This window comes from Crotalus tigris, unplaced genomic scaffold (genome assembly GCF_016545835.1).
Source record: "Crotalus tigris isolate CLP2741 ecotype Arizona unplaced genomic scaffold, ASM1654583v1 scf7180000017568.12009008, whole genome shotgun sequence".
NCBI lineage: Eukaryota > Metazoa > Chordata > Lepidosauria > Squamata > Viperidae > Crotalus > Crotalus tigris.
The window spans coordinates 9,102,085-9,116,529 of NW_024096478.1; the positions used below are offsets into that span (position 1 = coordinate 9,102,085).

General features: G+C 35.8%; 1 protein-coding gene across 1 annotated transcript in view; it reads right to left on the minus strand.

Moving 5' to 3' along the window:
* The window catches only part of DOCK2 (dedicator of cytokinesis 2), a 308,188-nt gene that overhangs the window by 229,360 nt on the left and 64,383 nt on the right, over window positions 1-14,445 (minus strand). Inside the window, exons 21-23 of the mRNA XM_039353200.1 lie at window positions 13,608-13,708; window positions 12,971-13,105; window positions 4,594-4,702 (exon numbers count right to left, since the gene is read on the minus strand). Of these exons, the coding sequence (XP_039209134.1) occupies window positions 4,594-4,702; window positions 12,971-13,105; window positions 13,608-13,708 (345 nt within the window). The remainder of the gene's footprint in view (window positions 1-4,593; window positions 4,703-12,970; window positions 13,106-13,607; window positions 13,709-14,445) is intronic.

Genomic DNA, 14,445 nt, shown 5'->3' on the forward strand with positions numbered 1-14,445 from the left:
AACAGAACTACAAAATTAAGCAACTCATGTATGTACCCTTTTTTCTCAACAATAGTACAATAACTATTATATTTACCACTAAAAAGCAATAACATCTTGGATTCTGACTTAGGGAATTTTTCTAAGAGGTACATCTTGCTTTCTCTAGGTCACTTTGACTGTTAAATAAATTCCACAGAATAGTCTTTTGCATTTCAGAGGCTTTTTAACTATACAGTTACATATTGATTCATCTGCTCTCTTATTCTCTCCCAAATCCACTTCCCAAAATACAATTATTACAATATAAAACTTGAATGGATACATTTCACCATTTCTGGGATATGAGGAAAAGGGATGCGTTATATAAGCCTAATGTGGACTATCTTCTGCCTCAACCTTCAAGAAATATATGCAGAACTTCAGGTTGAATGTTGGGCTTTGGTTCGGTATAAATTCCCAAAGCTGTGAAGTTAACAGAGTGAACTGGCCAATCGTGTTTTTAAAAACTAAATAAAAGCAAAGAAAACAAAAAAAATTCAGTGTTATTTGTGCTGTGGTAATGGAAAAAAGCATCCCTAGCAATATTAATGTAATATATTTATGTACTAAGTTGTTTTTATCATTAATATGAGTTGAAAAAATGCTAATTGGAGCTGCCCAGAGTTTGATATAAGACATTATATCAAATAACCGAAGATAGATAGATAGATAGATAGATAGATAGATAGATAGATAGATAGATAGATAGATAGATAGATATTCTCATTCATCATCTTCAGGCTGGTGTTTTCGGCTTCGTGCTTCTAGGAGCAATGTGTGACCGTAACTGTTTCTTCCTTTTAACTGCCAGTGGGGATATGAACTGATTGGATGAGAGCTTGGCTGTGTTCTGATTGGATGGAGGTGTGTTCTGATTGGTTAGGAGCTTGGCTGTGCTCTGATTGGATGGGGGGGTTGGCTGTGCTCTGATTGGTTGGGGGAGTGTTCTGTTTGGGTGGGGGCTTTGTTGTGCTCAGGTTAGTCTGAGTTGCACGGGAATGTGAGATGGTGAGCTGCATTGCTATTGTTTGGCTTCGCGTTCGTGGTCATGCCTCATCTTCATGGTGGGTGTCAGTTTGCTTCATGTATGGATTGGAGGGGTTTAAAGTGGCTAATGATGCAGCTGCGGTCTGGCTTCTGGTTTGTGGTCATGCCTCATCATTGGTGTGGGTTTGGGTTTGCTTTTTGCATGGACGTGTGGTGGTGACATCCTGTGTGGCTTTTGTGAGTGTGGGTCTGGTGTCATTCTTTGTGTTAGGGACTCGTTTGTCAATAAGGGCGGGTTTCCAAATGGCTGGCAGGAGGTATAATCTCGTTTGTTCATGCTGTGTGGGCATTTTTCTATCTCGATGGCTTCTCTGATTATTCTGTTATTAAAGTGTTCAGTTTTGGCGATAGTTCTGGTCTTTTTGAAGTCAATTTCATGTCCTGTGATTTTAAGGTGTTGGACCAGGGAAGAAGTTGGTTCCTCTTTTTTGACTGAGTTCTTATGTTCTTCAATGCGTGCACTTATTCTTCTGTTGGTTTGTCTGATGTATGTGGTGGGACAAGCGGTGCATGGGATTTCATATATTCCTTATTTTCTAATTCAATTTTGTCTTTGGGTTTTCTTAGGATGGTGGATATTTTTCTGTTTGTGCAGAATGCTGTCTTAATGTTGTGTTTGTGGAGGATCTTGCTGATTCTGTCTGTGGTGCCTTTTATGTAACGGAGGAGAGCTTTGCTGTTTTCTTGTTCTCTGTCTTGGGTTTTAGTGGGGGTTTCTTTTTGGATTAGTTTGGATTACCAAACTTTCAAAACAGCTGGAAACATAAACCTACAAAAATAATATTGTAATAAAATGCAGCCATTGTTAATAAAAGTTTAAATTATTTTTCAAGTAAGAGTCACACTATTTAATACTAGTAGTAATATAGAACATTAAATTTAATCAAATAACTATCTCAGCAAAGTTCAGCCTAAGAGAGAAGGGTGTAACAATGGGGCAAAAGGTATAAGGGAGCTTAACAGGATACCCTAAAACACAAAAAGCCTCCAATCTGTTGATTTTTTATAGATAAACCTCCAAGGCTGATCTCTGCATTTAAACAAGCTCTATGGATTCAGATACTCCTTCAAAAATCTTGACCTACCTCATTTTTATCTTGTGTAATCTGTCTCTAATAAAGAATAATATCTAAAATGTTTGGAATGGTTAATATAAAGAACATTTAAAGATTAAACATATGGTTAATTATGATTTAAAAAAATAGAAAAAATTGGAAATAAATGTATATTATTTTAAGATGTACTTTAAATAGCATACTGTTTTTTATTTTCTTCTTCCTTTTTTTCTTCTCCTTTTTTTGTTTTTTTATATTTTTTAAGATATGAAAAATGTAAAAGTGTTGGGATGGCTTCTATGAATAAAATAGACTTAAATATTTAAATGTAATCAACTTTGAGAAAATCTTAACTAGTAAGAATGTTTTGAACACTGTGGGGAAAACAAATTTAAATAAGAATTGTGAACAGGATTTATAATGAGGCAACCAAGATGTCTAGATAGAAAAGAAGCATTATATGGATGTGAATATTATTTGTAGAAATGTTGGACAAATCTTTATACTTAATTGTTACTTATCAAAATAATAAAAATTGTATTAATTCAAGGTTGGCAAAGAGAATATTATTGGAAGAAGAAAAAATCAAGCAAAGCTACTATATGGATTATAGATTATTGTTAGTGATTGCTTAATATAAACCCAGACAACACGCTGTTTAACAAATATTATGACGATTATGTTAAAAAAATCAATAAAATATATTTACAAAAAAAGAATAATGTCTAAAGAATCCAGAAGTTCAAATTTCCCAAGAATAATTAATACAATGTGATAAGAATGTGAACTTGAGACATGCTCATGAATATATGCATTTTTATCACTCTTTCCAAAATATGCCTTTCACAATGTTACAGACCTATAAAAATGTACTCTCCTTTCTCCACCTTGAGCTACTTTCAGTTGAAGTGCCTGACAGTGACAGCATTTTCTTCAGGTCAAGGACATAAAATTATTCTAATTATTTAGAGAGGAGTAGGAAATTGTAATTGACTTTTTGTGGCATTGCTAGATCCCTTTAACAAAAATACTATACACCAGGCAGAAGTATCTAAAAAAAAATTCTTGACGGGGGGGAGGGGGGAATCTCCTCTCCTCCTAAACCTAGAGCCAGAACTAAGATTATTTCTGCAGTTTCACTCTGCATCATTTACTAAGCTTAATGTTATGACTGAAGTGATTCTTCCACCTCATTTATATCCAGCTCATGTACACACTGCTGTGGTATTTCCATTTTTGTGTCTACCTTTCCTAATATATTTAGCACCTTATCTTTTCCCACTGCATAAAGCTAACATAAAAAAGGCATTTCCTTTCCTTGTAGTTTCAACTTCTCTGCATCCTACTGCAACGATCCAAAATATTAATCCATAAACTGTAATTTATTATATTAGGGCATGCTGACGATAACTCTGATTTCTAAATACCTATACTTTTAAAATCTTCTCTGTGTGAATTATCAGTTATTGTCCTAACTGCACTGCAAAACCAAAACTATTTCCACTCTCACCAATGTAAAAGATAAGGACAATAATTATACAAAAAGGTTCCTTTAGATACCTTCTTTTTTCCCCCCTTAGAGTCAACAACAGTCTCTGGACTGCAGCTTAAAGCAAGCAAACAATGTTACTGGGTAGTTAAATAGTTTTTTTAAAAGTAGAGACATCAAAAACTGAGCTGCTTCATCCATTTTTAGCCTTTTTATTCTGAGTTTTATACTACAGATTCCAAACTGCAGATCTTTAACACTAAACTGGAAAGGTAGGATTCAAAGTAGAATTTATGTTGGTGCTGGTGTTTTTTCTTTACTAGAGTGCTCAGTTGTGCCACATTGCAGGCTGATTGATTGTCCAGAGCTTAGCAGCAGGATTACTTGGGTTATAAGATTTCATAATGCGACCTCAAAAACAAAATGACACACAGGCTGTCCAAACAGATAAATCAATCTCTGCTTAAGTTGCTTGGTACTTGAGTGTGTATTTTGACACATATTTGTAAAACAATCCTTTATCAAGGACAAGTGGTAGACATTTTTTGAAAGGCAGAATTAATTTTGAGCAATTGTAGAGCAAAAGAGAACATATACAGACCTTGACTTACAACCACAACTGAGCCCAAAGCTTCTGTTGCTAAGCGATAGCAGTTATTAAGTGTATTTTGCTCTATTTTACGACCTTTCTTACCAGAGTTGTTAAGTGAATCCCTGCAGTTTTTCAGTTAGTAACGTAGTTGTTAAATGATCTGTCTTGCCCATTGACTTTGCTTGTCATAGGGTTGCAAAAGGTGATCATATGACCCTGGGACATCGCAACCATCATAAATATGAATCAGTTGCCAACCATGTGAATTTTTATCATGTAAATATGGGGATGCTGACTGGAAAATTCTGGGAGTTGAAATCCATACATCTTAATGTTGCCCAGTTTGAAAATCAGTGACCTAAAGCACTGAAGGAAAAAAATAGGCCAACCTGTAATAAAATAGCTGTCTTGTGTTGACTTCTCATCAGGTTGTTGATTGACTCAAAAAGCCTTCTCATGGCTTCTTCAAATTCTGTCAGTTCTTTACCTTCATATAGTCTGAAAGAGGAGAAAAAAATAAAATAGTGTTTCAAATCTGAGCTTCAGTCAAAGAAGAGAATGTATTGAATATTATTACATCAGATACATATCTCAAACAATACTTCTAGATCTACTCATGGATCCAGGACTCTTTTTTTTCCCCTCCTGTTAAGGAATCATCCCTAAATCTAGTTGGGTTACTGGAGAAAGCAATTATGTTTGGAAAAGTTAGAGGTAAAAGGAAAGCAGGCCACCAAAGAACATGGTGACTAGACACCATCAAAACTGACACCAGTCACAGCATAGAACAACTTAAAAAAATAGTGCAAGACTGGAAAATGTGCAGAGACCTGGCCCATAGAATCACCAAGAGTGGGGCACAACTGAATGAATAGCATCATCGTCATCATCATTATCATCCAGTTGGGTCATCTAATGCAACTTCCTGACTGGGACACACTGTGACCTAAACCAGAGTTTCTCAATCTTAGCAAATTTAAGATGTGTGAACTTTAACTTCTAGAACTTCTTGCATGCTAGATAAGGAAAGCTGAAAGTTGAAGTCCACACATCTTAAAGTTGGCAAGGTTATTGCTCTAAATGTATGTTGCTGACTATTCATCTCTGAGCATTAAACAGATTTTTTTTCTGGAATTATTGAAATGAAAGTCAGGCAGCAAGTCTCTAACTCATACCAAAATAGAGGAAAGTTTCTTTAAAATGAATCCCATCTGACAAAAAAAAAAAATCCAAGAGGGGATTCTCCTCAGTTGCCTGTCTATCAATCCCTCCCCATCAATCACAGCACCTTCTGAATAAAACAAGTTAGATAAAATATGGCATGCTTACTTTAGTATGCAACTAAAGAATACTTTTGTTCTTAATTGGCATATGTACAAGGTCAGTTGAAAATTGTTGCTTAGTTTCCTATTTATATAAGTTCCATTTTTTTCTGACTCATTCCTTCTCTTTCAATTTTAATAAAGAATTAAATATTGTAATAAAAGCTTGAATTGTTGTCATTAAGTTGACTAATGAGCAAAGCAGGATCTCTCCTATCAAAATCTCTTTGAGAAATCCTCAAAAAAAACCCACAAATCCAAACTTAGAATAATGATGGAAATGATGTAGAAAAGAATAGCAGAAATGATGAGGGGCTTGGAACTAACTCCTCCAAATAACAGTTATATAAACTGAGTAAATTTTGCCTAAGGAAATAAGAAGGAAATAAGAGGACATTGATAGAGCAGTACTTGAAGAGGAGTTGCAGGAGAAGCAATATAGTATTATTATCCATACCTCCTGTGAGTAGGACAAGAATGGGTGGAGGTTTTTCAGAGGGACATCCATATTCAAACTAAGTAGGAACTTCTGGAATGAGAAAACTATGGATCTCATGGGGTCATGGATGCTCTATCGCTGGAGATTTTCAAGCCATTTGCCTGGGATGATATAAAGATTTCTGCCCTGCACTGAAAGTTGGATTAGAAGTCCTCCAAAGTCCTTTCCAACCTTATATCCCTATGATGACAGCTGTTAATACAGAAATATCTCTCAATCTCTTCTCCTTCATAAGAAAGTTAGGGCATATTACAAGCCCTAAGGGCAAGCCAAATAAGAGATATATGTATACATGCAAAACCTACATGGAGATGACAGAACCCAGTGGAAGCATTTTAGCAAAGGGCTATTTAAAACTCAGAACCAACAGCAATCCAGAAGAGGTAGATTTTTATATCCTTAAGCTATCTGGATAAATATTCTCCAAAATTCCCAACACAGATTCTACAACTTAGTGGGCAGTTTGCTTCAATAAATAAGTACACTATTATTTAGTTCATTCTTCCCACTAACTAATTAAGGTCTTTCTCATTCTCCTTTAAAGGCATTGGTCAGGTCACACTGTCCTATGCTTTATACAGCAGGTGTAACAAATTGTACTTTTCTCTTTTCTTCCCTTTCTATTTCTGAGTGCTTTTATTGTTAACTGTACTTAAATTGTTTGTTATTTGAACTAGGCATCATGGATTCTGTTAAAAAGCCTTACTTTCAAATTGGCTTGGTTCAAAACCAACCACAGAAAGTAGCCACAGTTTCTTATCTATCTTTATTAGACTTTGTCCCTTTAATGTCCTTTTTAAAAAATAGCATTTAGGTCAGATTGGGGCCAAACCATATTTAATAATAATAATAGTAGTAGTAAAGTTGGAAGGGACCTTGGAGGTCATCTAGTCCAACCCCCTGCTCAGGCAGGAAACCCTGCACCATATCTGCTTGCCTATAGTCAAAGCCTGTAAACAATAAAGTCCGTAACACAAATAAAACTATATGCCATCCACAGTCCTCTGGAGTTGGTGACCAATACATTTAAATCAATAAATAATAAAAGGTGTCAATTTTCTTCCTAAAGTTCCCATCAATATAATATTTGATCAAAGCATGTAGCATTAATCTGTCCTTTGTAAACATATAGGGAAATTTCTGCACTGCCACAAAAAAAGGAATTTCTTAGGTACCTGCTATGACTGGACCTCCTATAGTTTGACAAATTATTATTTAAGAGGTTTGTTTGTTTGTTTGTTTGTTTGTTTGTTTAGCATATGATGAGAACATGACAGAAGAGAAGTAAACTGAGGCTATGTTGCATATGTCTTATCCATTTAAGCTGCCCTTTTGCTCATGCTAGTTCTAAGTCCTGTCCAGATTGAAATGCCTTGAGAACAGCAGGCTACCATATGCTCCCTTGGGCATTCCTCAGGTGCTATGCCCTCCCACCTTTGTTTTTCAGGAAAGCAAGTGTCAATCGCTTTCATTCCTGAGGTCAAATCTTCCTGGGACAGAAAGGGTATGTGAATGTGCCCTATGTAAAATCAAATAATAACCAAACAGACATGAAATGTGAATTGGGTTACCAACCACCTGAATATTATATCTCCACAGTGTTTCCAAAACCGAATGTTAAAAATACATCCTTTAGTTGCATAATTTTATTCAAATCAAATGTCATCTGCTTTTTTCTTTTTCTTTTCTTTTTTCCTTGCAGAGAAAAATTTGCATTCAAAGCTTGCTAATTAAAAGCAATATTAAGGTTGTTCCAGATCTACATTAGATAATAATAGCATTGTGGCCTTCATTATGTTCAGCTTATTAACGGTCATTAAACATGACTTAATCTTCTTTATTAGCAAATAAATCTAACAATTCAGGGAGGCTGAAACAAAAGAAGGAAATATATGTAATTATACTTGGTAGACAAGGTCTATCTTGTCCAGAACTTTTATTTAGAGAAGATTTCAAGCACCACATTGGAAACCTACCCTCACATAATGAATCAGGCATATCTCATAGTACTCCACACATTTTAATAGTACAATAGAGAAACTGAAGTAATAACAAAAGTTATAAATAGTGCATCTGGCCTGTATGCAACATCAGCTTTGAATGGACAAAAATGTTCATTTTATTGCTTATTATTTTATTTTTCCCTGCTTCTTGTTGCCCCTTAAGGCCCCCATTCAGGCAGAAGAATTGCAGATGCTCATGGAGATGATGCAAGGACTGCTATGTGGGGATAGAATCAGCAAGGAAACCTTTCTGCCTCTAAGACATTCTAAGAATTCTAATCAGAAGCTGCTTCCTCATGGAAAAACCCAACTCATTCTTAGGAAAAGGAATGGGAGGGATGTTAAAAAATTGTGAACAACTTTTTGGAAAGCCATTCACTGTGTGTTTGTGTCGTGTGTGTGTGTGTGTGTGTGTGTGTGTGTGTGTGTGTGATTATTTCAGCTACAAAGGCAAAGCCACTCTTAAACTGAGTTTAGGACCTGCTACTACCTGGACTCAGCCACGCCTCTTTTTGGCAACAGTTCAGAAGCCAATGCTTTCTAACAGGGTATTACCCTTTCAAGACTACCGAGCTGATACCCCTTTGGCAGCCTCCCATCTAAGTACTGAGCAGCCCCAGCCAGGCTTAGCTTTCAAGCAGTGGCCTGTGTAGAGTTCTATGGTCCTTCAAGCAAACCTCTCAGACGTTCTCCTAACACAGTCATATAATAATGTAACTGAAACATTAATTTATTCCCAATACCTTGGGAAAATTGGTACTACCCGAGAAGTACCAATTCTGCAACAGGTGAAGGCTTACACAGCCAAGCAAAAATGTTTGAGGGCTCTTTGGCAAGGCAACAAAGGATAGATTACAAAGAAGGATGGAGCAGTACTGCAAGATATTGCTGAAAAGGCAGCCATTGCAATCTGCAGCCCATCATTTTTATTCTTTTTGCAGATTCCTCTCTCCCTCTCTAATTAAAACAAAGCAGGTGAGAGATTATGAACATAAAACGAAGCAAGCCAAATAAATGGGAGAGATTTAAGGAAGGGGGTATTCTGACAGGAAGTCCCAGTTAAGTCACGTATAGCAAAGCTAATGCCTTCCAAATCTTTTGGACTATAGTTTATTTATTTATTTATGAGACTTATATACCGCTTTAAGTGCAAGCACTCCCTAAGCGGTGTACACCAGTAAGCAATGTATATATATATATTTACATTGCCCCCAACAATCTGGGTCCTCATTTTACCTACCCCGGAAGGATGGAAGGCTGAGTCAACCTTGAGCCAGTGAGATTTGAACTGCTGACCTGCTGAACACAGTCAGCTAAAGTGGCCTGCAGTACTGCACTCTAACTGCTGCACCACCTCGGCTCATAATAGTTCCCATAATACCTGCTGGATCAGAAGGAAATCCAGCTTCCACATTCCTTTGTTAACTCATTTGTATTGTATGAGGTAAAGTGAGCAAGAAAGAGCCAGGGCAGGGTGGAGGCTTGGTTTGTGGGCTCCAAGACAGTTATCTCCCATATTTGGACTATTTATGTACTGTTGCTTCTAAGCCCAGACATGAATGACCAGTTGCTACTATCTGCTGTTATATAGCAGCAGATCTCTCTCCAGGCTTCCAAGATGGTAACCTTCAAGAATACTTAAAAACATTATGTATTTGGTCGATTTAATATCACTCAAAAATATCTGCATATTTCTTCAAACCACAAAGAAATGCTTCTAAAAAGATATTGTGCAATTAAAGAATATGAGTGACACTTTACCTTATATTTGCTTTCTAACATGCAACTCTCTTAAAGGGTGCAATTATTTTTCTGCAATTTGTAACTCCTTTATATCTGAGAAAGAGGTTGGGAAAAGTTGCCTAAAGGCAAGGAACTCAGCCTATTGGTCCTATCCACTTCTAGCCCAGCTCCCTTAGCTTAAATATAATTGCCACAATTATTGCAAAGCACTACCTAAACACATATATTGTATCACATAGATGCCCCTTGGCAATTACTGCCTAACATTCAGGGATAATCATATGCCCTGCTTTAGGGATAGGACCAGCCATGTGAAGAGCTAAAGAAGGCTTCAGTCACAAGTAACAATGCAACAGATTAAATGAAGTTCCCCAGAGGGGCTGGGAACAGATTCCCCTTTTTGCAAAGGAGTATGATTTTAATTTTCATGGATGTGTGTATGTATCATAAAGCCAAATGCTGGAAGAAATAATAAAAAGAATAATACACTATGGTCTTGTAAACAAAACAAAACAATTGTCAAACAAAGAGAGTATAAAATCATTTGTTCAAACCAAATGCTGTGCTCCGGTTGCCTTGTCGATTTTTTTGTTAGGAAAAAGAAAATACTAAAGTAGCAACAGAATAAGACAAGAGCCTTAAAATAAATCTGATATTCTAGGGAAAGTTAGCAAGAAGAAAACAGTCTCTCTACTTATCAAATTACAAGACATCAGGTTCATATATCACACTAAGCCATATACCCATCAGAGTGACATAGTAATTCACATAATACCAAGGCCTGATTTATAAAACACAATGGAAAGTTCAAACATTGTATTCCAAATAAAGCACATATGAGCTTAGTGTGATCTGTATACCCAAAATTATCCTATTTTGTCTACTTTGTTCCCTATGATGCTGCCTCATCAGTGCATGACAGGTTATATTCATGTTTTTATTTATAAAATTTGTACTGCTCATATGAAGGGATTGGCACTGTACAATGGAGTTAATGATCTCGTTTTACTCCTTTCTCTAAACACAAACCTCTATTGAAAAAAAGAGATAAGGAACTTTTTATTTACCTCTAAATGTATTCCTCTGTGCTGGCACAGAACTTGTTTCTGAATTTTGCAGAACAAATTTGTTATTTGTATTGTATTTGTTATTTACTTGGCTTTTGCCCCATAAAACATCCTGGAGATTTCCCCAATTTGTAAGAGGTCTGGTGGAGGAAATAGCTAACACTCAGAGAAAAAGTGAGAGAGGAGGGAGGTGTGGTTTTTAAATTCATAGATGATCAGTCATAGGATTGCAATCTGAATCATGATGTCTTTTTGAAATCATTCAGATATGGCTGAAAAGCAAGCTAGTTTCCTTGGTGAAACTGCTGAAGCTCATGGAAAAGAATACCTAATCAAAAAGAGATCTTTTGTCAAGGCTGAAGGTTTCTACAATAATGTCTGATGAAAGCAGAAGGCTAGCCCTTATGATTACCCTACATAACTTCAGTTGGGATGCTTTACAGGGCTTCTTAAGAAGTAGGCATTGTGGCAGTAGAGTATCCTTTGATGAATTCCAAAAGGTTGGAAGCATAAGTTCAGATGGTTCAGATGAAAAGCAAAAGATGATTCGGTATGAATGAAGATTTGCCTTGTTGAAAATCAAGTTGCGTGGGGAGAAGTAAGTTAATTAACTTTTCCAGATGAAGCAATCTCTGTAACGAAAGCTGCCTTCTCAGAAAGCATATGTCAAGAGGAGAAAACAAAAATGAACACAGGAAAAGAATAAAACACTATGAGAAGGGAAAAAAAAACACAAGAAAAGATATATAAACAAACATTATAATGCAAACCTCTGGAGAAGGTATTTCAAAGTTTTCACACTATGGTGGAGAAAAGAAATGGAAGGATATGTCAGAAACTACTATATGTCTATATGGACAATTCACAGCCTGGCTAAACAGGTTCACATCAAAAACCTTCATTCTGGAATACTCCAAATAAAATGTAACTGTGTGATTTCATAGAGACTGCAGTAGAGTTGGAAGGTGTTATATACGCTAAGAGTCACTGAAGCAGTAGGTGTGAATTTAAATGGACTCCAGAAGATGGTAGAGGACAGGAAGACCTGGAGGAATGTTGTCCATGGGGTCGCGATGGGTCGGACACGACTTCGCAATTAATAACATAACATAATAAATATACGCTAAACCTAATTGGACTTATTTATAAAAGGACACATTCAAAAAATAAATCTCCACTAAAATGGGGAGTCTTAAGTTCTCCTGTTGCTTTGAAAAAAGTAATACTTAGAAAGTATGTATCTAAAGGCTTCCATTATCCCAAATCAAAGGCGAGGGCTTGAAGTGAATGTACAAGTTGATTGCACATTTGATTGGATTCTTAGACTCCTTTCTCCTCTCTGGGCCCATTGACAACTGTAATGTGTTTCATTCAGAGGAACACAATTATAGTAAGGAGAAATTGCTATACAGTATTAAAATGGTGTGCTGAATTTCTCTCTTGCTCTTTTTCAGATGTTATTAGGACCTCTGTGGATTTTAATAGGGATTGAAAACTTCCATCCATGCAGCAAATTGCTGCTTAGTGTGCTCTTTGTGTATCATCTTAGTGTCTACTGACCTTGTTTCCAATTTTATATAGTTTAGAAATGGTCTCTATGTTCTTTCCAGTATAAAACAACTGAGTTTATTTTTCATGCTCACTGATCTTGCACATATAAGTTTGTCATTCATAACATTTCTGCCTAGTTAGGTGATAATCCTTAATCATGTAAGACTAATCTTTAAAAAAAACTAAATAGACTGGATATGGATGAGAGACTATGAGAAAATTCCAATGCTACACTGAAAAATTGAAAAGATGATCACAAAAGATGATAAACACACTTTCATATTATTGCTAAAAATAATTACATAAATGGGTTCATGAAGTTGCCAGCATAACAGCCCTGTTCAAGCCTGACATACTTACCATTCTCACTGATAATATACTTGGCCAAATTGTCAACAGAAAATCACTCCTTCCCAGCACTTTCTAAGTGCTCTGGATTTACAATTCCCAAACCTCCAAGCCACATGGCCATCAGATTGGGAACTTTAAGAATTATTATCTGGGATATACCAATTTGAAGAAAAGTATGCTATACCTGTGCAGATTTTATGCATAAGAAGAAATTTAAATTGAATACTTACTGAGAGAACAAAGTCCTTGACCGAACTATGAACTTGAATACATATTCCAGAGCTTTTAGCGTTCTTAATATAGGTTCACACTGTTGTCCTCTGCTTGAAGTATCCAAATAAGTCTTCAGAACTGCCATTAATTTCCTGAAATCAGGAGAACATGTTACAAAAATGGAAAAATATTTTTATCAAATTAGATTTCTAAGTATGTGAGTGAAAATATATGTAATATATGTTGTACACAGCAGATTTTTTTTTTTTGTAATTCAAATGCAGGTATTAAAACTTATCACCTGAGGGGGAAAAAAACACTATTACTATTCAACATTATTATTTCTATCTTTCATACAAGATGATCCTGGATGGCAGCCATAATTATTTCATAGACTAATATTACATTAGAAGTACAGGATAAGGTTGAGAACTCTTTGAAACCATTTGCATAGGACCACTATAAATACATTTCTAGTTTTTTGTTGCATGGAGAATATTTTTGCAAAGATTAGAATGATCCATGGAGAATCAGTATGAAGAAGTGAGATCTATTCCCTTGTTCCCTTTCTTCCACATGCATCAAACAGCAGGACAGAATATGATTTAGGGGCTTCCCATATTGACTTCCCCATCAGGATTGTTATATACTTACTTGTAGGCTAAAGTTGCACTGAAATGTTGCTGAATGTAAGCCTCCAGTACAGTATTGAAATGCTGAAATTTTCTATCGGCAATGAGTCCTATTACATAAATCTGTAACACATTAACAGAATAAGGGTTTTCATATGTAAAATATCACTTGGAAATGTTTTTTAACGGAAGAGGGAAGAGGGGCTCCTTCTTTATGGACTCCACTGAATTCAGAATATTGGTGACATTTTAGTGTCTAATTAATTTTTGGTTCCTATTCCAGATTGCTTACTTTGGTAAAGCACTTGGAAGGCTAAGTGCAGATATTTTAATGCAAGAAATAAAGAAAGAAACAAGAGCCTGTGAGCTCTGCCATATAAAAAACAGATGGTGCTTAGATTACATTCTTGTGGCTGCCATCTTGATTTTTGGACCATACCAAGCAGAAAATTGTGAGAAGGAAAACTACTTATGTCATTTGGAGCTATCCACCTCAGTAGATAGGGATGTAAAGGAAATCCACCCAGCCTCCAGAGGAAATGGATAAATGCCATTGCCAAAACAGATATGGGAAACGCTGTATGTTGCAATGAATTAAATATGCTGGCATTTTTTCAGTTCCCAGTCCAAAATTCACACAAAATTGTATTGACTTGCTAAGATCAGTCCAAAAGAGAACCTTTATTTGAGAAGCAAGCATCCAAATACAGTATCTCATATAGAAGTATTTGCAGTTTTAAACATACATGTTTAAAAATACTAAGAAAAAATGCATGCATTTATTTTATGCTTTAAAATATGTTACGGAATGTATATGAAATGTGCACAACAAGGAAAGTTGTATTGCAAAATTTCAAATA